The 24,599-nt window shown below is 39.7% G+C and overlaps 1 protein-coding gene across 3 annotated transcripts in view; it reads left to right on the top strand.

Moving 5' to 3' along the window:
* The window catches only part of cert (ceramide transfer protein), a 535,770-nt gene that overhangs the window by 408,605 nt on the left and 102,566 nt on the right, over positions 1–24,599 (top strand). For all 3 annotated transcript variants that reach the window (XM_067134802.2, XM_067134801.2, XM_067134800.2), the window contains one exon: positions 5,782–5,943. In XM_067134802.2, coding sequence (XP_066990903.1) covers positions 5,782–5,943 — 162 coding nt within the window. The remainder of the gene's footprint in view (positions 1–5,781; positions 5,944–24,599) is intronic.

The raw sequence follows: 24,599 nt of genomic DNA, 5'->3' as shown, positions 1-24,599 counted from the left end.
GCAGGAATTCAATCAGTGCCTGGTACTTTGTGATGGGGTAGTTGTTTTATTGTCCATATGACTTCTTCAAGGATTTCAGGTTCCAGTTTCTCTTTTCTTTCAGGCTGTTGATCGTGTACCTAGGCTACTATCATACAGCTGTGCTGTATATTTCTTCCAGCGGTCTCATATTGCCTCTGCGTGTTAAAAACTTAATTGTTTTGACTGTATTGACAGTAAGATACTTCAAATAAAAAAGACTTGTGGTTTCTACCTTTTCAATACATACTGTAATTAAATTACAGTGAAACCTCAGAATGCTAGTAACTTGGTCTACGAGTGTTTTGCAAGACGAGCAAATACTTTAAATAAATTGTAACTTGATAAGCGAGTGAAGTTCCCGCAATACGAGCGTCACGTGTGCCTACGATTTTCCCTCCCCTGTTCGTTTGTTGAATGGATGAACGTCTTTGGTCCTGTAGTGAAGATATACCTTTCAGAAAATAATCTGCCGCTCAAAGTCTTGCTGATCATGGACAATGCTCCTGCTCATCCTCCAGGCCTTGCCCTGAGGACGACTTATTGGAGGAATTCAAGTTCCTTAAAGGTTAAGCTCCTTCCTCCCAACACTACTCCGCTACTCCAGCCTATGGATCAGCAAGTCATTTCGAACTTCAAGAAGCTATATGCCAAAGCACTATTTGAGAGATGCTTCGAAGTGACCGAAGAAACAAACCTTATCCTCCGAGAGTTTGGGAGAAATCATTTTCCCATTGTGAACTGCCTGAAGATCATCGATAAAGCCTGGGATGGAGTCACCAAGAGAACTCTCACTTTCGCTTGGGGAAAACTGTGGCCAGACTGTGTTCTTGGACGTGACTTTGAGGGGATTGTTGGTGACAATGAGCCGCCGATTGTCAATGAAATTGTGTCCTTAGGGAAGACTATGGGGCTGGAGGTGAATGACGTGGACATTCAAAAGCTGGTGGAAGAACATAGCCAGGAACTGACCACCAACGAACTGATCGACCTGCATCGCGAACAACAGGAGGAGGTTATAGAGATCTCGTCCGTGGAAGAGGAGGAGGAAATGTCAATGGAATCTCTCACTTCAACTGAGATTCGGGAGAAGTGCAAAGTGTGAGAAACGGTGCAAAATTTTATACAAAATCACCACCCGAATAAGGCTGTAGCAGTGCGAGGTCACATTTTCGTGAAATCCTTAAAAAGAGGCAAAAGCAGCAGTCATTGGACAGATTCCTCGGTAAAGTTGCACGAAAAAAAAAATTTCAGTGAGCCAACAGACAGCAGTGATTCCGTTCATGAGATTAGTGCTACACAGTAACACTTCTCATGTAATTTCTCGTCTCCCTCATACCAATAATGATTTTATTGTAAGAAAAAGTGCATTTTAATTTGTTTTACGTTATATTTTGTTTAGAAATGGTATGCGAATAAATATTTTTGTGTTGTGGACGAATCATCCGCGTTTCAATTGTTTCTTATGGGAAAACTTGCTTTGATATATGAGGCGTCTAGTATCAAAACCGGCCAAGTCACTCAAGGCATATTTTTCAATATGGATGAAAAACCTGTAGAGACAAAGCAATGATGGTCGGAAAAGATTTTTTTCACAGTTATATCCTTAATGGTTTAATATTTAAGTTCTGCTGTTTTGAGAAATCTAACTCATAATTAACCTATCTTTTTTGTTAATTTAAATTTTGACTTGGCCGTTTTTGTTGCAATTTTGTACAATTTCAGTATGTTTTTGTAAAACTGTATTCTTTTTAAATTCCAAACGCTTGTGAAAAAAGACAATTAAATGAAAATAAATTGACATTTTAATTACTTTTCTTTATTGCAATTAAAAAAAGCATATCAGCATAAATTAGATAATAATAAACGAAGAAGAACATCATAAAGCTGAGGAGAATACAAAATAGGATTTCTCTCACTAAAAGTTTATAGTTTACTTAGATCTTGAACACAGTAAAATAAAATGATCATCAATAATAGTCACTTATGTTAATAGAATCATTATTAAGATAGGTACTGTTCAAACATACTAAGTAATATTGTTGTTGAAAGTCTTCAATTTGCTCTCACTTATAATACAATATCAGGCATTTCTTGTGGACTATTGATGCAGACATTTAAAGATAAAAATTTCATTGTTCCGTATTGAAATTATTGATGTTAAAGAACTTAACTGGAGTACGGGTGCTCATTCGGTTGTACTAATTGGCGTCGTATATTTTTATATACGTACTTGGCTTCCTGCAGCCGTGACAGGTTCTGGACCTTTGAAACGTTCTCCACTCTACTTTGGTGTTTGGCCGCAGCGCGTGACCTTGAGTGTGCCGCGCTGGTCACCGGGAGCTGGCGGCTTTCTACTACAGATCTGTTCGTCTGCGAATTCAAGCCTTTTTGATCTTCGCATGTGGATTGGTAGTGTTGTGACTTTGTGCAGGACAGAATGTGGTGTTGTGTCTTTGTGCCCAACAGAGAGTGAAACTGACCTCCAACATTCATAAACATTTTACATGTTTTTTATGGCTGATGATGACCTAGACTAAGGTCGAAACCGGTCCCATTTAAATAGAAATGTGATTGCTACGTTTCTTTCTTTTGAGTATTGAATAGGTTGAACCTCCTTTCCAGTTATTTAATTTTTAACATATTGATGCAGACTTCAGAGACGGTGTGGGAACTCTCATGACCAACGAAAGCTGTGTCACTTGCTAATATTACAGTTTTATAAAACTGCAGTGCTGGAAGATTTCTGACGCTATATTATTATTTTTATTATTATTATTATTATTATTATTATTATTATTATTACTATTATTATTATTGCTATTATTATTATTGCTATGGTTTTTAATATGAGTTAGAACACACACTCACACAAACATGTATAGTTAGATCATCGTATTTTCTTCTCAAATGTACTCATTTGAATTCTTTTTTAATCTCGAAAAATGAAACATAGAAACCCATATTTTAGGTTTGACAGTTCTGCGAGGCTAATTTCTGAAAAGACATCAACGTAAAATCAACCTAACTGCTTCAAGAATCGAACGAGAAACTTCGATAATCTGTAGTAAAATAAAATGAAATGTTATTCTTACCGCACTAGTTTTCGTTGTTGTGATTTCCACTGTGACGTATCTCTTCTTCTCTTTCTGGGGGTTTTATTTATTGATGTTTCCATTATGTGGCACAAGGTATGAAAATAAATTTTTCAGTTCACCACTCGCAACAATATCCACGTTACAGCACACAATAATGACAAAATACGAGCACACCGAAAATAGGATTGCTTTGGGGCCAATGGCGGTAAGAAGCTCACGAATACGTAAATCAGTGTTGCAAACTAACACAAGACAAAATATTATGACTTCAAAGAATATACATTACAAGGAACGATTTTGCCTACTGATATCACATTGTTGCTTAATGTAACAACAAAAGGTTCCAGACAATAATGCTGCATCATAAAGATTATCGCTCGTTCCTTGACTTGGCCGGTTTTGAATTCACTGGCTGCATGACTTGGCCGATTCTGTTGCATGACCGAGAATTCAGTGCTCTATAACATGAAGACATGCACGATTTTAAAGCATATTCTTGTTTCATCTGATAGTGCTATACTTCTACTTCAAATTGATAACCTTAACTCATTTTCGTAAATTTTGTGACTTGGCCGGTTTTGATACTAGACGCCTCATATGAGCGCTTTGGATTACAAGCATGTTGCCGGAACGAATTATGCTCGCAATCCAAGGTTCCACTGTACATTGTTTGTTTCCCTATGGGGTCTGGTATGAGGTGAGATGAATCTGTCGTGGCGGGTTTTTATGACCGGATGCCCTTCCTGACGTCAACCTCATCAGAAGAGTTAATGAGATGAAATTAATGACGTGATATATGATAATAAGGGAGAGGGCGAAACCCGGTACCGGCACATAGCCTACTGTCAAATACCACCAAGGTGTCTGCTCAAGGCTTTTTTTTATGTTGTTGCATGTGGAGTTTTATCAGTCTTACAATAAAGAATACGTGCATGAATTTTAAAATGATCTAAAAAGTCTTCAAAATACTACATATCGACCTAAAACCTTCTTGATAGTTGAAATAATGACTGATCATCTGAAATCAGCAAAAAATGCAAAAGATTGCAAAATAAAAACATTTTATTATCATTTGTTAATCGCGGATTCAATTTCTATGTTCCTGAGCACCATCCTAATCCAAAGGGGGAAAAAATGACATTTCAACAACATCCACCCCTTAGTCATGAGGATATGCTGAGATACTTAGAAGAAAACTAACTGCCTTACCTATTCCTGGATATAAATGATTTGATCATTGCTCCCAGATAAGTCAAGGGATCAGGTATCCCTAGTATCCTTCCAGACTTAACTTGCAATAGAATTACTAACTCCTCACTACTCTTCCACCATCTGACAGCACATGATCACACCTCCCCAGTAATGTCCACATTCAGTGCTGCTTAACTTTGTAGATCTTACAGGGACCAGTGTTTCAACACAATTGCTTTGTTAGCTAGTTGAGATCCTAGAGGATAAAATTACTTAGCGTATCCACTTACTTAAGACCACAGCGACTTTTGTGAAGACAGTCCATAAATACTTCAGGGTTCTGTCAACAGATACTTACTTCATTTAGACTCTTCAATACAAGGACCTTGTTCAGCAAGTTAATAAGTCATGTATTTGGGCAAAATAATTTTGAGTATTCCTGGTGAGAACAAGAAAGGTGCTAAATATCAAATGGGAATTTCTGGGAAGGACTAAATTGATCACGATACTAAGGCAAATGTATATGATATTCCTCTGAACATTTGAACTACTTTTCTGTAATGTCTATTCAGGGAGAGTTGTAAACTTTAGAAGTAAATAAGAGTTGATGTGGATTCACTTAGAGAAGAAAAGTACCCAATTCCCTTCATGTATTCAAAGAAAAAAGATCGATGAAATTCTGCTAGGCTGAGTGCCTTGGATGCTAGAGTTGGTGGGTTCGATCCTGGCTTAGTCGGGTAGTATTTAAAGACAATCCGATATGCCAGCCTTGTGTGTCTGGATTTACCAGCATGTAAAAGAACTCCTCTGTGACAAAAATCCTGTTCTACATAATCTCCAAAAACCATAAAAGCGGTTAATGCAATGCAAAACCAATTACATTATGATAAACATTCCTGATCGAATATGTTCAGACCAAACAGAAGTTTACATCACTTTCATTTCCAAATTCAAAAGGAAAAATTTAATCTTACTCTAGATAGTAAAACTGATTACTTCGTTACATTGGTAGTAAATTCAACATTGTGTTTATTTTTGTAGTAGATATTATCAAAATTAGATGAGTAAAGGCCAGGTTTTTCTCCTGATTTTGACTAGCAATGCTTTTGACAGGGTTCAACTAACCACAACATAAAGAGTTGTTAAAGTTTCTAAAATTGTTATATTTGGAAAGTTTGATGTTACCTTTTTTGTCCTATAGCTTTAAAGATAATTTGTTCTTGCACAAGATTCTGTTTTGCATTTGGTTTCTTCCAGTCTGCTTCACTTGGCCATGCAGTTTGAATCTGAAATTCTAAATTTTTGAGGGTTAGAAAGAATTCTATTTCGTGTGTTTGATTTCTTGAAATAGTTCAAGATACAGTACTTGAATCATTATACAGAGTACATCCTACTTCCCAACTGATAGAATTCAGCTTACTCTGTAATGAATGTATATTTAGGCTATATTTCATGGTGTTTATTTTAATTTTAGGAAGGCCCACATAGTGCTCTGAATGATGAAGAATTCTATGATGCTGTTGAAAGTGGGTTGGATAAGATGGAGGAGGATGCAGAATTTCGAGAACGTCTTAAGAATAAAAAGCATACAAAGTTTTCCTCCTCCAAAGCTACCCAACATAAACTTTGGCCTGAGGTAAGTTGTTATCGTGTACTAGGGCATACGTACATACAGGGTGGCGCTCGAAAGGTCATACACTGGAAATTGTTTATAGAAACTGTAATATACAACATATTGAATACAAAATGGCGTTACAACATTCACTGACATGTGTATGGTTAGTCCGTGTGCAGGACATGTTCAATATGTCCACCTTTTCGGTGTTACAAGAGCTTCGAGACAAATCGCGATCACTCTACGACACAAGTCCTCACTCAACCCTTGGAAGAAAGTCACAATGGCCGCTTGCAATTGCTGTACATTTTCTGGTTTAAGCCGGTAGATTGTCTCCTTCAAATATCCCCACAGGGAGAAGTCGCAGGGATTGAGATCGGGGCTATGCGGTGGCCAGATTGAGCCGCTCTGAAAACGCTCTGGATATCGATGGGACATCACACGGGGCCCGAAATGTTCATTCAGGAAGTCCAGAACATTCTCTGAATTGACTGACGACAGATGCAGTTCTGGTGGATTTGGAGGGGCTCCGAGCCACAGCCGCTCTCACAGCAGCAGCATTCTCCAGTGAGTGGACCGGCTTGAGGCGGGGCCGTTTTCTCTCGAGTATGTTGCGTTCTGTTTCAAATTGCTTGGCCAGTCTGTATACCGTCTGCCGGCAAGGGTCCACCGAGTACGAAAGTGAACACGAAACCTTTCCTGGGTCCGAGCTACGCCCTTGTTTCAGTATAAAACAACACTATCTTCACCTTCTGTTCACGTGTCAATCTCCCTCTGTCCACCATGCTGTATAACTGGCAGCCGGTACGCATGCACGAGACGTGGTGCTGCCTGTCGGATCACGCATGAAATAAGGTTTCTGTTCACGAAAGGGCATGGTTGTGAGCCCAGGTTTACACATTTTATAAAACATTTCCGATGTATGACATTTCGTGCGCCACCCTGTACATACATACATACATACAATCATTATAGACCATTACGCCTTTGAGCGTTCAGTCTGCAAGCCTCTGTGAATTTACTAAACGTCACCACAATCCTCTATTTGTAACTCGTTCTGTGGCCTCATTTAGTTCTATACCTCTTATCTCTAAATCGTTAGAAATTGAGTCTAACCATAGTCATCTTGGTCTTTACATTTTAGAGATTCAACCGAGATGTGCAAAAGCACTTTGCCACTTCTCTACAAAAATCTCATAATTTAGAAACAGAGTTTTCCCATCAAATTGACATTTTACTTATTCCATCCACAAAAGGAACCAGGGACACGTTTGCTGCCAGTTGCACCCAAACTCCTCTACTCCTACGGTATCACAAAATCGCTATCCCCTCAATGCCTCTTTGAGTGGTCCAAACAAATGATAATCACAAGGCAAAAAATCTGGGCTGTAATGAGGGTGTTCTAGTGGTGCCCAGTGAATTATTTCTAACTGATCCTGTGTTAAAGCAGCCGTATGAGATCTTGCAGTATGTGTTGGAGTATAGTGACGTTTTGGATTGGTTGCCAATACAATTTTTTGTGATGGGCAGTTTTTGAATCACCCAGAAGTTGGCAGTAATAAGCAGGATTCATTGCTCTTCATTCATAGAGAAAATCAACTAACAAAATATCCATGGAGTCCCAAAAAAGAGCTGCAAAGACCTTTCCAGCTGACAAGTGCCTTTTGACCCTCACCAGCAGAGCTTCTCTCTTTTTACACTCCATGCTCGTTAGTTTGGGTTCAGGGGTGAAGCGATGGACCCAAGTTCCGCTTCTCCTGTCTTTTCCCACTCTGTATCAATTGTTTGGATTCTGGGGTATAGCAATTGACCGCATTTCCATCACAGATTATGGTACAACACAGAAAATCCTCTTTCTCATAATGAGTCAGGAGCTTCTGGCAAATTTCCAGATGATCAAATTTTGTTGCTCAGTAAGGAGATGATGAAACCACCTGGCACACACTTTCAGGTGGTGAAAACTGAGCCCTCCCATAACTTTGAAAACCTTCGTGGCCATCTGCTTCAGTAAAGTCATAAACAGCACAAACAGTTTATTCAGTGACACATGTCCATAGCTATCATAGGTGAGGTTCATTTTCCACAGCTTCCTGTCCCAACAAAATCCTTTTATGCCAATCAAATACTTGTGCCTTTAGAAAGGTGTATTCCTTGAACTATGTCTTCAGCCGTCTTCAAATTTTGCTTTGTTTCTGACACCTTCCTTAAGCCCTCTACAGAGAGATATTTCTTGCACCAGAACTGGTGGAAGAACACAATGTTCTCGTATGAACATCGACCTTGCTTGCCCTTGCTTGTAGACTGCATGCCTACAAATGATCCATGATATTGTTCCATTTTCCTACCCATTGTAGTTATTGAACTAGCGCTACCAGTGTTTATCTGTAATAAAATGGAAGAAGCAGGCTGGCAGAAGAATGTTTAATCGATATGTACAAGGAAGAGACTTGTTTATATAATATCAAGTCATCAAATTACCATAATAAGCATACCGGAAAAAATGTTCTGGAAAGAATTGCCCGTGCAGTGAATAATGTTAGATCTTCAACTACCAGCAACATTATGGTAAAAATGAAAACTTAATGTACCTTGTTTGTGACTGAACTGAACAAGAACAAACAGTTAACATGTTCCCCATTATGAATGATAAATTGTCGTTGAGCAGGAAATGCCCACCACACGTCATTGATGTACATTTATCACAAATTATTTTCATCAAACGTGCGTTGTATTTTACTGAATGTTTAAAAAATAATAATTTTCCTGAAATACTAATAAAATGTATTTGTATCTTACCTTTACATGATGAGTTCAGTATGGTATGCCTCAGAACAGGTTGAAGCACAAGGGCACATTTCCTAGCACCTATTTTCTGACACAACACAAATTGCCGGCTAGCATATTTTTTCTTGTCTGTGGATAGAGTCTTGGAGATAAAATGTCTCTTTTTAGCCTATCACAAATCAGTATCATTGTCTAGTGCATTTTCACCAAAATGCGTCATAATTTCAGCACCACTAACACTCGCTATACGTCGCATGTTAACTTGTTGAAGCCATACTTAATGAGTGATAGTGATCCGACCTAAATATTCACAGAACATTATTTGTATAATATCATGAGCTGTTTATAGGTATGTATGTTTATTTTTGTAATCTCGTGTTATAAGATAAGCAAATGTGTCAGACAGCATCTGCCTACATTCGTAATTCATGGCAAGAGCTAGCCAGCCTATCTAATTCAGAATGAGGAAATGATATTGCTGACATTAAACACTATAGCACGGCCTCTCAGGTTGCATGCGACTGGTGCACGCACTGTGCACGGTGCAAAAGACTACTTCACTTGGTTGACCAGAGTGCAGATCCCCACTCCTCGATTTGGAGCAATAGCGCTGTCTCTCTCTTTCCCCACGCCTGTCTCACTCGCTCCACCTGTCTCCCTCTTCCTCACTTGCTCCGTAGTGCTCCAAATTCGAGCCAAATTGAGCCAAGCTTAGCCGAGTAGCCCAGAGACGAAGTGTTGTCCGAGCCGAACCAAGTGGGACCGATGCACTGTGCACAGAAACTTGCACCTCAGTTTGCCCGCGTGAGATTTTGGGCTTTTGAGAGGCCCAGCTCTATAGGTTTCTTTCATAAGGAAAGCAGAAACGTCTGGCCGCATAGATTGTACAATCCGAACACAAACTTTTGACTAAGGCTGTTGGCATTTTTCTGCAAAAAAGAAAATATATTACCTCAAATATTGACGTTATAATCCTGTAACTTTCTAACTGTGTAGAGGAAAGATTCACAATCATTGTAGTTTTAATTTCATAAAAATATTGTTAAAATGACCAAAGACATGAATAGTTTTCCATTTAAATGGGCAGAGTGAAACCACAATGCCTGTCTGGCAACATGCTAGCACCAGCGGGAGATTTAAATGGGCTACGGTGAATGGGTTAAAGAAGAGTAGAACAGATTCAGGACAAATACAAAAGCCCATAATTTGGTATTTTGAAAAGCTGCATTTTCTAATAGGACTGTTCTGCCAAGGCAAGGAACTTTTAGTGCAGAAGTGAGTTTTCTGCCAGATTCTAATGACATGGTGATTGTAATGAAATCTTTCCATTTCAAAACGTAGACTTTCACGACCACTAAATAGTGTAATTATATATTGGGAATTACCTGTCAGCTTATATAATTGTAACAAAAGCTTATATCCCCATCATACAATTATGTCAAAACTGTTCCATTAAAATTTATTAATTTGACCATTTTTATTGGTCTTTTTTGTCTCTATTAACTTTTACCTAACAATCTCACTACATTGAAAAACGGGAGATGATATGAGTCCAACTTGTCAATTATTATTATTATTATTTTTTTAAATTTTATTATACTATACAGTTCAAAAAACTGTAATGCTATAGTTAATTATAATTAATAATAGTAACAGTTTATTTTTATATGTAAGGTATATACTGTATATTATGTTGTAGCATATGATGATCAAGTCCTCAAGTTTTTTGGGAAATATGTTTTGCTCATGAAAAGAATGTACTGTGTTCTCGAAACATGTACAATTTGGTATTAAAATGTATTAAACAATTTTTTAAATTTTTTTTAAATAGTGTTGACAAGGCTGACTCATATAATCTACACCCCCTGTGGGTGGGGGACACAGACGAAGAATACACCCACGGTATCCCCTGCCTGTTGTAAGAGGCAGCTAAAAGGGGCAACTAAGGGATAATTGTATTAGAACCATGAAACTGCTTGTGATTAGTACCATCATGCAGGGAACACCCTGGGTTGCGAGTAGTACCATTGTGTGAAACACCACAGGTCTGGGCGTTGCCTGTGATTAGTACCACTATATCAGCAACACCGTGGGTCTGCATTGCCTGTGATTAGTACCCACTATATGAGGAACACCATGGGAATACCAGCGCCCATGATTAGCACACCTAGGTGAGGAACACCATGGGGTTGCATTGCCTATGAGTGGCACCATTAAGTGAGAAACACCATAGGTCTGTATTACCTGTGTGAAGTACAATACTTGTGAATAGTACCATAATGTGTGGAACACCATGAGTCTACACTACTTTTGGTTAGTACCACACCATGACGAATACCATTCTTCTACTTTACTAATGATAAATACCATTATGAGGGGCCGTTGATCTGGAGTTTGGACTCCTGTAGACAACAAGCATCCTCGATTCAGGATTGCACTTTAGAAGCAGTCCCTTGGTCAGTAATATTAATGTTTATGATCGTTTTTGGGTCAGATCCACTGATTTTTTTAAAATTCATATCCATTCATTCATTCATTCTTCATCATCACGATTTTTTATTCTGGTCAGTGGATGATTTTGAACTTTTAAATTGTCATTAAATTTCATCTCCTTTCATACCATTAGGAGCCGATGACCTAGATGTTAGGCCCCTTTAAACAAGCATCACCATATCATCTACTGTTTTACGGCGTATTTTTAAAACTGTTCCATACTATCAAATAATTTATTATTTTTATAACAGTAAGAGACATGCTTGATAAATTCAGAAACCTTGGCCATTAAAGTACCAGCAGTTCATCCCAGCGTGGCTTGGGCTCATCAGTTGGTAACCGCACTTTTCCAAGACACTGGCCCGCTGGTATGCCGGTAGTGACACCACTCAAAACTACCCTGTGATAAGAGCAAATGCAATGCCGGCACACAAAGGGAGATATGTAAGGAATCAGTGTCCTGTGTCATCAGTTTTTTCACTCAAGAACCTAATTAATTTGTAATTTTGTCTCATCATGATATCCACTGTTTTGTCCGTTTTCTATTCAACCACCATAATTTTCTTCTCCGGTGGCATTGCGGAATTATCACAGAAATAATCACATCTACAGCAGCTACTACCACCTCAGTTTCACTATCAGCAATTTTCCTAATAGAATTTGTACCTTTTAAGTCGTTATGTGTTCATGTGCAATCAGAGGAAGGCATTGTACTGTAGATGTTTCTAAGTGGTGCTGAAATATGTCATTTTTTAAGCAATTAATGCTAGTAACTCCCTGTAATTACCTCTGTTATCGGATTCTTCAGTTTTCGATTACCCCTGAAAGGTAATCCTTGCTTTGAAAGAAAACACACAGTATCTATTAAAGTGCTGACAATATCTCTATTATTTTTTACTAGCTTATTATGCTCGTCAATTTTCTTTCTGTAAGCTTTACTCAAAGAGAACTCTATTCTAGACCTTCCGAACTGAATCATATCGGCAAGGGTGTTGATGTGTGCTTGGGACACCTCATGGCGTCTCCTTAAAACTCGGAAACTATCTAAATTGTCCACTCCTTCTTTATTCCAAGCATTATGTTTTGAGGAAAATAGAATAAATGGCCAACAGTACAATTTATTCATTTTTGCATAACCACATAACCAGTCCAGATTTATGTACCACGAGTCATGAAAATATAGTAGTGTTCTTTTCGATTCCTTGAATAAACTTTTAAGAGAAGGCGTGGGCCTACCTTTTTCAATTATGTTTTTCTTTTCTTCAAAAGTTCTTAACGAAAATGGCGTGTTCATTAAGCTTTCTATTACACATTAACATACTGGGCCCGCCAACTCATTTATTTTCGAGGTGGAAGCGTCAGCATACATTTTAATGTGTTGTTTTTTTTTTTTTGCTAGTGGCTTTACATCGCATGACACAGATAGGTCTTATGGCGACGATGGGATAGGAAAGGTCTCGGAGTTGGAAGTGGCCGTGACCTTAATTAAGGTAGAGCCCCAGCATTTGCCTGGTGTGAAAATGGGAAACCACAGAAAACCATCTTCAGGGCTGTCAACAGTGGGATTCGAACCCTCTATCTCCCGGATGCAAGCTCAAAGCCACGTGTCCCTTACTGCACAGCCAATTTGCCCGGTCATTTTAATGTTTAATATGTTGTGCAGTCCTATAGGCTATCCTTATCTAACATAAATGAAATATAAATTCACACTTTAACAAGTCACATCGTATTACAACAGAAAACAATAACAATAATATAACAATGCACTGTTGAGCACGGCCGAACGGATGGAACAGCTCAGCACTGACATTATAAGCTTTTATTTACACTTTCCCTGTGTAGCACGACCGCAGAACGTACTAGGATACATCTCGGTGTCGAGGAGAAAGGGGCCTTGCTTGGCACAGATGCAGTAATACTCGCCTAACTGTTAGAAGAGATTCAAAGTGTAATCACTGCATGGAGTAGTAACAGCCTCTCGCTCAGCCTTGACGGTGGCAAACTGCTTCAATAGAGTACTCGCGATATGTCCAGGCAAAGAAACAAAAATATTAAATATTAATATTAAAGAGTATTCGATTTTTATATTTTCAAACTGTTACCAGTGGTAACAGTGGATACTAGCACACGTCGCCACTGACTTTGAGGGCCTCCTGAATGTGGTTGGATTAAGTGAATAAGATCATATTGAGAAAGTTGATGATGGGTATGAGGAGAAAATGGAGGAGTTAACCTGGGCAGAAGTGGAGGAAGCTGTGAAGAGGATGAAACTGTGAAAAGCACCAGCAGTGGATGAGTTATATGTAGATGATAAGAGCTGCAAGGGAAGTGGGTACACAGTGGCTATACAGGATGATGCAGGTAGTGTGGAATGAGAAAAAAGTACCAGAAGATTGGAGGAAGAGTGTAATAGTGCCCATCTTCAAGAAAGGAGACGAAAGAAAATGTCAGAACTACCATGATATAACCCTGATATGTCACTGGGCCAAGATGTACAAAAAAGTACTGGAAAAGCGAATAAGAAAGTCTGTGGAAAAAGAATTCAGAGAAGAAGAGTATGAGTTTAGACAAGGAAGGTCAACTATTTACCTCATAAGTTTATTCACAGTGAGGCACCTACAAGAACGGCACTATGAGTATGGGGAAGATTGAATGATGGCCTTCATGGACATAGAGAAGGCATATGACAAGTTTCCATAGAACCAAGATCTGGGAAGCTATGAGAATAAAAGCAGTAAATGAATAGATAGTTATAAGGGTGAAAAATATGTATGATGGAAGCAAAAGCTCTGTTAAAGTCAGAACCGAAAGAACTGGATGATTTAAGTTAAACGGTGTAAAGCAAGAAAGTGCCCCTCTCACCTCTACTATTTCCAGCGGTGATGAATGATATAATACACAGTGTTCTCCCTAGGACCTTTTTAATGGGCGCATCTGCCCTGCCATTTTTACAGACCGCCCGGCTAACGTAATCTAGATATGTGCTAGTTACATAATAGTAATACCTATTTGAGTCATTAGGTGCTCTAAATTAAAATGCAAATACTGTAAATCATTTACTTAAATGATAAATCTTCATTATTGTCAGGATAATTGCATCAATTATATCAGAGTTTAGTTTGACTATCGCGTAGTGTTGTGCGCGAGCAGTATCTGGATTGGCGAGAAATTTCATGCGAGCACTGATTCCGTATGACATCACAAACCTGTACGGCACTCTACAGCAACTGAGTGGTAAGCACCAATATTACATGATTATGAACGAGCAGAACAACACTACAAGTTCAAGAATACTCTTATGTCTTGTTTGTGATAACACTGAAATAGTACAGTCTTGCAAGTAATGTTTACCTGCCTGATATTATTGTTAATGCCCTGAGGGGAATATATTGAAATGTTATCACATTCGTTGTTTACGTATTCCCCGCCCGGCTACTCATTCCTGCCACATGGCTGACAAAAATTTTGTGGGGAGAACACTGATACAGAAGGGTAGCACAGACCATTGGGGAGAGAAGAATGAAAGCAGTGTTGTTTGCAGATGATCTACGAATATGAGGAAGCTGTGAGAGTGAAGTGCAGGAACAGCTCAATGTATGAGAGGAAGTTGTGTTGTCTTATGGAATGAAGTTCTCAGCGCAAAGGAGTGAAATGCTGGTAACGACACAAAACAAGAACCAAGCATTTAATAGCATGACGTTAGGAGAGGAGCAGATGTAAAGAGCTGAAAGCTGTAAATACCTGCAAAGTGTAATTGAAGAAAAGGGAGGAAACAGAATGGAAATCAATGAAAGAGGAAGGTGTGCAAATGGATTGATATGGAACAGGGATATACCACAGAGATGTAAAGAAATTATCTACAAGACTTATTTTGTGCCAATTTTGACGTGTGGATCAGAAACGTGGGTGATGGAGAAGGATAAAAGTAGAACACAAGCAATGGAAATGAAGTTTCAAAGGTGTAGAGTAGGTTTGACGAGAATGGAGAGATTAAGAAAATTAGGAAATGGTAAATGAGGACCCCTACAGGAAAAGATCGAGGCTGCAGTGGTATGGACATGTTAAGAAAACAGGAGAAGGAAGGATACCAAGAAAAATGTTAGAAATGGAGTTGAAGGGAAGGAGACCTTGAGGAAGCGCCGAGGGACAGATGGCTGAAAGGTGTAAAGAAGAGCATCGAGGTAAGAGGAGGAACTGGACGAGAGTGAGAGAAGTGGTGGATGGACAGAAAACAATGGAGAGGCTTTTCCAGGCAGACCCAGCCTGTGGTGGTGATGATGATAGTGGATTCTTTCACCACTGATGGTACACAATAAATACACAGATATTTGCGTCATTGAGGGGTACTTCATGTACAAAGTGATTGTTTTGTGTGGACTCACCATCATGGAGGTGGAGTCAGGCATCGTTCAAGGAGAATATTAGATGCGAGTATATTTGTCCAGACTCCACTCTCAAAATGTGTGCCTCTGTACAGGGTTACCTGGTTGAAGAACATGTGCCACAGTTATTTCATAAGACTGAGTATAAAAATTCAGTAGTCTTTTACACAGACCCGTAAAAAATTCCTACTTATGCAAAATGACTAAGTGAATTTTTAGGAGAGTTTTCCATATATTGATAAATGTCATTTTTCTCCAGTGAGAACCATACGCTGCTTTTTGGTTTCTTAAGCTGGATACTTCAGGATTCCAGAAACTTATAAAGATTATAGACTACTTTATGACACCTAAGAATCTTTCTTGAAACCATCTTTGAACTTCACACATGAATCGTAGATAAAGACATGCTGTGCCACTGAAAACATATGAGCCATAATATCCTTTATGACTAATTACAGAACTAAGAAAAGACCAAAAATAATACACACACGTCGGAACAGCTGAAATATGACTGACCATCAGACACCTGGTACAAGGTCAGCTAGCAGAAATGTGCGCGCACACAAAAAGACCATTGTCCTGCACGTGGTGGATGATCACGTAGCTCACCCATTGGAAAAGCATCACGCGCATTGGAGTTAAGCTGTCTGATCACTTTGTATTATTATCCTATGCCAGGATTCCCTTTGTTCATATGCTTGTGTGAGGGCATAGAATATATCCACAGTATTCCCTGCCTGTTGTAAGAGGCCTGTAGCAGAGTCTGGCATTCCTTCTACTTACCCGTGCCAAACTCCTCACATTCAACCTTCCTCAGTCAGCTATTGTTCTTGTTTACTCCCAACAAGGTTTTCAAAGCGGGGTGTTATCTTCTTGTAATTCTCCTTGAAACAATCAATATTACCACAATCAACAGTTTAATAGATACCCATATTTGTAAGTGGCCGATACTCGTATCGGAGTTTACGCTTCTCGCCTGCAGTTCTGTAATTCATTGGTCCACTCAGTGGAAGTGGCGCTGATTGCCTATCAGAACTATTCTTGCATAAAACATGCAGCCACACATGTTGCATCCGATGGAAGGTTTGTAGGTGGGGGTAGTGTTTGACATTTCTTTCCCTGAGAGTTTCTTCTTCCTTTCTTCCACGTTCCTGCTCAAACAGTACAGCTGCAGTTGAGATGATAGCACAGAGTGCAATCCACTGCAAGAGTATGCCAAGTATTTGGGTTTATATCTACTCGTCTCAGGGTCTGTTTATCTTTATATCGCTTCAGAGGAGCACCACGAGTCCTCTTTTAGTGCAGAGTTCACCATACAGGATTTTTCAAAGGAGTCTGCTGTCGCTCATACGATGAACATGACCTGCCCATCTGAGCCGATGACCAATGATAATGGCTTCTATACTGTTTAGCTGTGCTTTCTCAAGAACCACAACAGTATATAGTCATCCCATTTGATGTCCATAATGGACCTAAGTTTTTGTTGGTGAAAGCGTTCCAGGTTCTTGATGTGCTGGTAGTATAGGGTTCAGGTTTCACACTTGTAGAGTAATGTAGAGATAACAACAGCTTGATACACCAGTACTTTTGTGCTAATTCTTAGATCTTTGCTCTGGAATACTCAATGTGAGAGACATCCAAAAGCCACATGGTCAGCCTGTATTTTGTTCTCTACGTCCTTCTGAGAGATAGTGTGTGTTAAGAGTATACTCCCAAGGTACGAGAAATAATCTACAGTACAAAGTTATGCCAAATAGGATTATATCAAAATCTGGAATGCTGGTTCCAGGAGCAGGCTGAGCAAGCACTTCGGTCTTCTGAATGTTAACAGTCAGGCCAAAACGTTCATTTGCTCTGCTGAAGCAGACGACAAACCATTGAAGTTCTTCAGATGGGTGGGCTGTTGAAGCATTGTCATCTGTGCATTGCAATTCTGTAACCCAAGTGAAACAGGTTAATCTTTTAGAGCAAAGTCTGGCCTAATTGAAAAGACCCCCCCTCCACTTCATACTGGTATTACACAGTGAAGAACTAATTTGATTAGAAAATTTGGAGTCTAGTAGCCTTCTCTAGTTGCAGAGTTTAGAACTGAATAAATCTTGGAGAGATTTTGAAGTTGCTATTCTGTTAAAGTGACCAATGTATGTTGTTACGGAAGAAATATCTGAACTAAACCTAAATCCAGGTGGTTGCAGACAGTTTGGTTGGAGCCTCTTGATGAGAGGGCAGGAATAGAGAGCAAGTAAAGCCCCATATCTATATATATAAAATAAGAGTTTTGTCTGTACATTGCTCAGAATTTAAAAAGAATGGTATTTCTGTATCGGTCATGTCCATAGTAACAAGGAAATGCACTTTTTACTTTTCCGTAATTTCTGTCTGTCTGTCTGTCTGTCTGTCTGTCTGTCTGTCTGTCTGTCTGTCTGTCTGTCTGTCTGTCTGTCTATGTACATGCATCACGAGAAAACGGCTGCAGAGAATTTAATGAAAATTGGTATAGGAAGTCCAGGGATGAGCCACTATAATCTAGGCTATAATTCATTTTACTCACGCTGAGTGAAATGGTAGTTTAGGGGAAGGCCTAAAATTTAATTCTCAAATATTTATATTTCCTATCGATAAATACTACATAACTAAAGTTATATAGAATTAAAGTTACGATCATTTATGTCATACATTGTTCCTAAAGTTATATAGAATTAAAGTTGATTGATGTCATACATTGTTACCATACCGGCTTTGATAACACAGATATTCATGAATTTGTATTTTTGTTGCCAAGTCCATATCAACGCCGAGCCACGAGAAAATGGGTTAACAGAATGTAAGGAAAGTCGGTACATAGAGTCGGGGAATAAGAAACTACAGTCTCGGTTATAAATAATTTTATTCGCCCAGCATGCAATTATAGTTTAGGGGAAGGTGCCTAAAATTAAATTTGAAATACCTATCTTATTGGTCCTATCGAAAAGTACTACCTAACTTAAGTTATAGAGAATACAATTTCTGAGCATTTATGTTTTATTCAATTTTACCTTACCGACTGTGATAAGAGTGCTATTTCAGAGTCGGAAGAAAACTAAATCTGAAGGCCTACAATACTGAAAGCGCATAACATTGATCAACAATAACATTACATTGACCATTGTTTGTGGTGATGTTCCTTGTCTCTTATGCTGCCGCTCAACTGCGATAGATGGTATTACTGCTGCGTACCGAGTATAACAGCCTGACTGAATATTGGCAGGAAATAGCTGGGGAGTTAAACTTTCTTCTTTAGCATGCCATTCGTCTGGTTCATACATTTTCTGATACCGTACTGCAGGTACGTAACTCACTGGTTCATCATGGTATTCCAGCTATTCGATCCCTACCCCGACAAGCTGTTTTGAATGAGCAGTGTGCACTCTTACGGCAGAGCCTCACGTAGTAGTAATAGCAGTAGTAGTACTAGTAGTAGTAGTAGTATGACCTGGTCTACAATTACTATTTAGGCACATTCCAAATTATAGCACCACAGCTAGCTGATGTCTGAAAAGAGCCGTTCCTTAAAAAGAGCTTCTTCCTCTTCACTTTTATTCAATTCTACATTCATTTTATTCAAAATTAGCAGTGAAGAGGGGGTTTCTCTTCTGGCTTTGAGGAAAAAATTGCCTCCAAGTCAGATGGATTTTTCCGCCGCCAGTGTAGTGAATTGAGATTTTCCGACTCATCGGGTACTCCTAGGAAAGAGATTAGTTAAAGGACATAGTTTTTGCCCTGGGACTTTCCACTATTCGACACCCCACCCCACCCCCACCCAACGAAAAAAGACCAAGAGTGTTCACGGATCACGGCTTTCTGCGGCCTGGTCATTCCAGCTCTGGAACTTTGGACTGTTAAATCGGCGGCGTAGTACTGATTATTAAAAGTGAGAAAATGTGTGGTTTTTCATTTGATCGAGTATTTCATGCGAAATCATTGCTTTTACTCGCGCCATGCCTACTGACGTTATTGTAATGACCTTTGTTCATTTCAGTTGGGAAAAGTACTAAGACAGCCTTTCTGAGGATGTAAAAAGGCAGGTGGAGAGTGAGTGTCCGCCATTACAATGCAATTCCCTAACGCAGTCGTCAATGAGAAAAGACGTTTAGTGATTTCTCCGTCGCATTTCTAGGGTAACGTTAAGAGCTATGCAATGTAATACAGTCTTGCTCACAACGTGTACTCCACCTAACCTTCAATTCTGAATACAATGTAAAATTCCGTAGCGAAGCACGGGTACATCAGCTAGTAAAGAATATAATCGATATGTGCAGTCCAGGATAGTAATGGGTTGCAAACCATAAGGATAGCCTAAGTGTGAGTGTCATGAGCCTCTAGCGCAGGATAGTAATGGGTTGCAAACCATAAGGATAGCCTAAGTGTGAGTGTCATGAGCCTCTAGCGAATGGTAAGTTGAGTCAGGTAAGCCCTCATAACAGAGGTCTTGGAAGAGTTTATTAGTAGGATTATAGGGCTATCGGATGTGGAGCAAATCCATTTAGCTTTTATGACCAGATTGTTGGGCAACATGTATATAGCAGGGTAGGTGTCAAAGCTGTTGAAGTGCAGGGCTTCTGGTTGATCTCTTTAATGCAAATCAAGATCTGGATAGAACAGTCGAGAAAGGAAAGGTCAGTATCCAAGGTGTTGGAAGTATGTCTTATAAAGTTTATGCCAGAAAGTAAGTTGAGGCAACAAAAGACACAATGAATGATTCTTCAGGTTTTGAAGAGGAAGATCACATCTCTGGACCTCATAATGGGTTTCCAGAGTTTCGCTGTCAATATCTCCCTTAATTTACCCTCGTAATAAGGTTAACCATCCGCCTCTGTGGTGTAGTTGTTAGCGTGGTTAGCTACCACCCCAGGAGCTCCGGGTTCAATTTCCGGCTCCGACACAAAATTTGAAAAGTGGTATACGGGCTGGCACTGGGTCCACTCAGCCTCGGGAGGTCAACTGAGTAGAGGTGGGTTTGATTCCCACCTCAGCCATCCTCGAAGTGGTTTTCCGTGGTTTCCCACTTCTCCAGGCAAATGCTGGGATGGTGTCTAACTTAAGGCCATGGCTGCTTCCTTCCCACTTCCTTGCCTCTCCCTTCCAATCTTCCCATCCCCCCAGAAGGCCCCTCTTCAGCATAGCAAGTGACGCCACCTGGGTGACGTACTGGTCCTTGCCAGTTGTATCCCCTGACCCAAAGTCATGCTCTGGGACACTGCCGTTCAGGCGGTAGAGGTGGGATCCCTCGCTGAGTCTGAGGGAAAAACCAAACATGGAGGGTAAACATTAAGAAAGAAAGAAAGAAAGAAAGAAAGAAAGAATGAATAAGGTTAGCCTAGGGAGACATCATTGGAAAATGAACTGGCTGTAAAAAGGGAAGGCTTGCTAGGATGGTATGGGCTAGAAGTAAAAATCTCAGATTCACAAATGTGTATGCTTTGCTCAGTGCATTGTTCTGTGGTAGCAAGATCAAGGGTGGTCTTTTTTGTGGTCAGAGAAGTGCCATTACCTCTTAATCAAAAACCAGGTAGAGGAATGTGATCTGGGAAGAGCCAAAAACTGTTTAAGGAAGTCTGTGCCACATGTGAAAGAGTGTGTATCAGTGGGTGCAGATCATTCAAAGCATAGTTGAATGCAGTGATAGGACTGTGGCTACTGTAGGGATGTTCAGGAATGTTTGATTTCTGAATTTTGAGATATAGATGGTGAGTTTGGAAGCTCTGATATTCTTAGGTCCAAGGAGGAAAAAGGCCTTGTGTTGAGATGTTGGATGGCAGGTAGTTTTGAGATCTTAAGAAAATAGGTGTTTATACATGAGATGATGATATATCTGCCAACGTCAGCAATTTCTCCTTGAAGATGTCAAAATTAGCAGATTAACTTGTCTTGTTCATTTACTGGTAGTCTGGCAAGATTGCACAAGGAAGATATCGGACAAAAGAAATGTGTGGCAGGTTAATCTGCTGTTTGCCCTGTACTAGATGATGAGTCACATCAGGAAGTTGGTCTCCTCTGTTGGTGAAAGAGAAATCGTGCGGTATGTGCCATGTTTTCAATTGAACCATCATATCTAAAGAATTCATAAGTGACTTAATGAAATACACTGGCAGAATAGGAAATCCCAACACCAAGAAGGAGTTGTTATATAAACTAAATTTGAGAAGCATGTTTGAACATCTGAAAGGTGGCGCCTATTCAGATTTGTGCGCTAGTCGACGAAGAGTGGTGCTAGTAGTGACACTGTGACCTTACTAAGCAAGTTTACATTAAATATGCGCTGTACACTTCATGAATGTTAGTCATCATCCAGTGTTGACATTGTGATGTAGGTGTGAGTCAAACGTGCCTTTATGGAAACAAAGAAGGCAGTACCAGCAGCTTACCGTGTTTTAACGAGATCATATAATAGGGCTGTACCGAGCTAGTTGGCCATGCAGTTAGGGCCACACAGTTGTGAGCTTGCATTCGGGAGATAGTGGGTTCAAACTCTACTGTCAGCAGCCCTGAAGATTGTTTTCTGTGATTTCCCATTTTCACACCAGGCAAATGCTGGAGCCATGGTCGCTTCCTTTCCACTCCTAGCCCCTTCCTATCCCATCGTCGTAATAAGACCTATCTGTATCAGTGCAGTGTAAAGCCAATTTGTATGTAATAAGGCTAAGAGAAGGTGGGTGTTCTTTCCGCGATATTGCAGAAAGACTTGGCAGGGATATATCCACAGTGCTTTGGTGTTGGCAACAATGATCATAGGAAAGCACTGTCTCAAGAAGACTGAGGTCCGGCCGTACCTAGGCCCTAAGGAAAGGGAAGACTGCCGTATTTGCCGCATGACTGTGGTGGATCGTACTGCATCAGTGTGACACAGCAGACTGTAACAAATTGATTACTTAAGGGACAGCTCCAAGCCAGACGTCCTGTGGCTTTCATGCCACTAACTCCAAATCACTGCCATCTGCAACTTCAGTGGTGTCAAGCTAGAGCTCATTGAAGGGAGGAGTGGAGATCTGTTGTGTTCTCAGATGAAACTCGCTGTCAAAATGCCAGCGATGGCCGTAGGTTGGTAAGGAAGAGGCCAGGTGAGCGGCTTGGAACCAAGCTCTCTGCGGCGTTAACACACCAGACCTACACCAGGAGTTACGGTCTGGGGAGCAATTTCCTTTGACAGCAGGAGCACTTTCGTCGTTATCCCACATACCTTGACAGCGGATTTGTTCATCAGATTGGTGATTGAGCCGATTGTGCTGCCATTTATTCGCAGTATTCACAGGGGCGTTTTCCAATAGCATAATGCTCATCTTCATACTGCTGCTGTCACTCAGCGTGCTCTACAGTGTGTCTACCAGTTGCCTTGGTCTGCAACTTCACCAGACCTATCACCCACTGAGCACGTATAGGATATTATGGGATGACAAATCCAGCATCATCCAATACTGGAATTAACGGTTGCTGATTTTACTGACCACTTGCAACAGATGTGAAAATGACATAGGTCACCTGTAAGACACAATGCAGTTATGAATATACTATTTCACATGTCTTGTCATGCATACTTGAACTTGTGAACCAGAAACTTTATTAAATAAACTAGCAGTTTCCCGCTGGCTCCGCCCGCAATGTACAAAGTATGGTGGTGTTCGTTATTATCCTCACGGATGTATTTGCAAAGTTTCGAGATAATGAAATAAATAGAATGTAATATTATGTCAACAAAACACTTGAAAATATATCACACTAAGAAATTGAATTAAATGTTCCTTGGAACAACACTACGCGCCGAACTGTTAAAAAGTCCTTCAAAGATTTTTGTCACGGAGACAAATGTACTCATAACTTTTCTCAGAATCTACCAATTTAAGTATGTATTGCCTCAAAATAAAGAGCTTGATCCACTGAGTGTTCTTAGGCCAAAATGAACTCCGTACCTCAATTAGAACCAAAGATATATTGCTTCAAAGAGACAAAAAATTGAAAAAATCAAATAATTTGAGGAAGGCGGAAGTTAAGTTGATTTATAGTACCTGATGACAAATCTGTGCATGAATACCTTTCAGTTAAAGAAAAAATGAAAGAAATCGACCGGGTAGAATGGCCGGACTGACTGACTTTAGTTTCCATAAATATTTTTAATATATAGATATATTAGCCTAAATTGCATTCCTAATTTCTTGTTGTTGGGATTTCATTTGCCACCAGTGTATATAGGTTACCATGTTTTGTGACAAATAACAAACAAGGATTACACAAATAAAAACATCAAACCTTTAACCTATAAAAACTTAGTCTATTGTGGTAAGAAGTGAATAAAGTGTGCCATAGCCAATATCACAGTCCTGGCAGGAAACGAAGATGATCTGAGTTATGCATTAGCAGAAATGGAATCTACCTACAGATATAACATGAAGATCAACAAAATGAAAATCAAAGTCCTTCTCTGTAGCCAGCAGTATGAACCTCCTCGTTGTACTTGTAAATGGAGAGCAGTTAACAAATGTACAGGAGTTTACTTATCTTGATAGCAAAATAACAGCAGATGGAAGGAATAGAAGACAAATAGTCAGCCGCATTAACCAAGCCAAAATAGTGTTCAACAAAGAAGGAAAGCTCTTTACATGCAAAAACATTAGTATGAGCCTCAGGAAACGTCTTGTGAAGATACATGTGTGGAGTGTACTGATGTATGGTAGTAAAACCTGGGCTATAGCTTGGCTGATAAGAAATGTGTAGTAGCCTTTGAAATATGGTGCTACAGGAAAATGCTGAAAATTCCATGGGTGGACAAAATCACTGATGAAGAAACGCTGAGAAGGATTGGAGAGAAGCCATGTTTATGGAATATGCTTACTCACTGAATGTGAGACAATTGGATTGGACATATCTTGATGCATGAAAGTCTTCTGCACACAATACTGGAGGGCAGTGTGGAAGGAAAGAACTGTAGAGGCAGACCACATCTAGGATATATAAAACAAATCATTCACGACAAGGGTTGTGATAATT

This window comes from Anabrus simplex, chromosome 1, assembly GCF_040414725.1.
Source record: "Anabrus simplex isolate iqAnaSimp1 chromosome 1, ASM4041472v1, whole genome shotgun sequence".
In the NCBI taxonomy this organism is placed as follows: domain Eukaryota; kingdom Metazoa; phylum Arthropoda; class Insecta; order Orthoptera; family Tettigoniidae; genus Anabrus; species Anabrus simplex.
This window is presented reverse-complemented; position numbering and strand designations above follow the sequence as displayed.